At 42.0% G+C, this 3,118-nt stretch overlaps 1 protein-coding gene across 1 annotated transcript in view; it reads left to right on the forward strand.

Annotated features, from left to right (window-relative positions):
• pecam1b (platelet and endothelial cell adhesion molecule 1b) overlaps positions 1 to 3,118 on the forward strand; it is an 18,285-nt gene that overhangs the window by 8,685 nt on the left and 6,482 nt on the right. The window contains exon 7 of the mRNA XM_046048495.1: positions 2,237 to 2,467. Within this exon, the coding sequence (XP_045904451.1) occupies positions 2,237 to 2,467 (231 nt within the window). The remainder of the gene's footprint in view (positions 1 to 2,236; positions 2,468 to 3,118) is intronic.

Below are 3,118 nucleotides of genomic sequence, written 5' to 3' on the forward strand. Positions count from 1 at the left end.
GTTTTGTACAGAACCTGGTGGGGAAAAAATAGAAAGAAAGGCCCTTTTCTCAAAATGAGTTTTTCTCTGGGCCAGAAATCTCCACTTCAGTAGCGCTTACATATAACAAACTTTCCAGTTGTATTCTATTCTATATCCTGAGGGTTTTTTTTACAGAGGGGGTTGTTCATATATAATTCATAGTCTGATGTATATAATAGTTTATTCCTAAAAACATTGCAATAATGGCTGTTGTCAGTAGTGGGGCAGTGATGGCACAGTGGATAAGATGCATGCCTTTGGTGTGAGAGACCCATGTTCCATAAATGTAAATTTATGGAGAAAAGAGAGATCCAAAATTCCCTTAATGTAGGTAATCGGCTGGGGACATTTCATTACACCTATGCTGTCTTGCCTTTTGTACGAACATTTGTCAGGCTATATATGATCAATACTTTGGTAATCAGTTTGCCGTGGATTAGAGTTTCAATGTGTGTCTCTGTGACAGCTGATAATGGTATAGATCACCGGCTTTAGATGGAAAATCCATCCATCTATCCATCCATCTCCATCCACTTATCCGGGATCGGGTCGTGGGGGGAGCAGCTCCAGCAGGGAACCCCAAACTTCTCTTTCCCGAGCCACATGAACTAGCTCTGACTGGGGGATCCGGAGGCGTTCCCAGGCCAGTGTGGAGATATAATCTCTCCACCTAGTCCTGGGTCTTCCCTGAGGCCTCCTCCCAGCTGGACATGCCTGGAACACCTCCCTAGGGAGGCGTCCGGGAGGCATCCTTATAGATGCCCAAACCACCTCAACTGGCTCCTTTCAACGCAAAGGAGCAGCGGCTCTACTCTGAGCTCCTCGCGGATGGCCAAGGGATCTCTAAGGGAGACACCAGCCACCCGCCTGAGGAAACCCATTTCTGCCACATGTACCCGTGATCTCGTTCTTTCGGTCATGACCCAGCCTTCATGACCATAGGTGAGGGTAGGAGCGAAAATCGACCGGTAGATCGAGAGCTTTGCCTTACGGCTCAGCTCTCTTTTCGCCACAACGGTGCGGTAAAGCGAGTGCAATACCACCCCCGCTGCTCCGATTCTCCGGCCAATCTCCTGCTCCAGTCTACCCTCACTCGTGAACAAGACCCAGAGGTACTTGAACTCCTTCACTTGGGGTAAGGACTTATTCCCTACCTGGAGTTGGCACTCCACCGATTTCCTGCTGAGAACCATGGGCACAGATTTAGAGGTGCTAATTTAGGAGTTCCTCAAAGTGTTCCTTCCACCGCCCAATTACCTCCCGAGTTGAGGTCAACAGGGTCCCATCCTTACTGTACACAGCTTGGACGGTTCCCCGCTTCCCCCTCCTGAGATGGCGGACAGTTCTCCAGAAACACTTTGGTGCCGACCGAAAGTCCTTCTCCATGTCTTCTCCGAACTTCTCCCTGCAAATGCATCATGTAATTTTTCAGAGAAAAAAATATAAGCAAGTGAGCAGACTCTTTTTAACTTGTGAGGCTGATAAATAATCCTGTATTGATATACAATATTTCTTGTGAGTCAAGGTTTGCCTATATAGGTGGCAGTACACACATTTGGCATAAAGTATATCCAGTATTATTTGAGGTAACAGCAGGATTTCATACATGCTTACGTTACTAATAGCATTTCCAGAAGATGGCTCCTGTGCTCTTATCTTGCGAAGCAGGCAAACAGCAAGCCTGTTCTCACCTGTGCTGCCTGTTGAGGGTTTGGTTCATTTTTTCTTGTAGAGCTAAGTTTGTGTAGTCTGTGTTAACGTTATCAGATCAACTAGCTGCCTTTTCTCACTGGAGTATATGTCGTGTTAGCTGACAGATGTCTTTAAAAGTGTGGCAAGAATGAGAGGCACATACAAATTCACTTCTAAAAAAGAGTCCAGCTTTATTTCTAAATTGTGAAAATGTCCACACAGTATATAAGCTATCATGATATTTTAACAAACCCCCCCCCACACACACACACACACACAAAATAGGGAATCAGAGAGAGAATGAGATAAAATTGAATAGTTTTAATCTTTTTTTATACACTAATTTTATCAAATTTGTTTCTGTCTGATAATATCTTACTACATTTTGTCATTTCTGGGGTTCCATACATATCAGTATTTGAACTATTAAATTAATCAATGCATAGAATGACTTGCCGTGTTTTTAAAAATCTATCCACAGAGCTGTTTTCAGTGCCCACTCTCACCATGTCTCCTGCTGAAGTCTTTCAAAAGGAAAATATGACCCTAACCTGCAAAAGTGAGAGCTATGCCTCTGAAAGACTCAGAATGGAGGAGCTGACTTACACTCTTGATCCACCCAACAGCCTACTGAGCCCCAGGGATATTGGAGTATTTTCTGGCAAGGCCCTGCAGTATGATTTCAACTATACCTGTGTAGCTCAAGCAAAGGGCATCACGAAACACAGTGAAACCCTTACTGTACGTCCCAGAGGTAAGTTTCCTTGATCCCTCTTTCACATGCAAATTTTGACACATAGATTAAGAGTGGATTTAAGGCATGCACCTCATTACATACACGTGTCAGAAATTTTACACATTGGTCAGTCACTTTTACATAAAGTCACAATGGTGTCCTTTTTGAGTCGGTTGGACCTTTAATAATATAATTTTTTAATATTATTTAACTTTATTATAAATTTATTATACTTTTATAATAATAATAATAAAGCATTAGTAACATTTCTGTAAAATGTCCAACGCAGTACAAATCTGAAATGATTAAAGGTTCAGTGTAAGTTTTAGTGACATCTTAGTGGTGAGAGTTGCGAATTGCACCCCCCTACCCTACCCAAGCAAGCAGTATAGCTACGGTGCCTGAGACAGGACAAAGATGTCCTCTATGAGATAAAAGAGATTGCCAGTCAAGAAATGAGGTTTCTTTTAGATATATTAAGAAATTATATAAATTATGTAAAACCATATGTTTTTCTGAATATTATTGTTACTTTTTCATTACTAAACAACAGCCACATGAAGAAATGACTTACTACATGATGTGTCATACTCCTGTAATACATTATTTTACATCTTGGGAGGGTTGGCTCATCTGGACTAACATACCAAAGTAAATGAAGAAATTCTC

The sequence above is a fragment of the Micropterus dolomieu genome, linkage group LG04 (genome assembly GCF_021292245.1).
Source record: "Micropterus dolomieu isolate WLL.071019.BEF.003 ecotype Adirondacks linkage group LG04, ASM2129224v1, whole genome shotgun sequence".
Lineage (NCBI taxonomy): Eukaryota > Metazoa > Chordata > Actinopteri > Centrarchiformes > Centrarchidae > Micropterus > Micropterus dolomieu.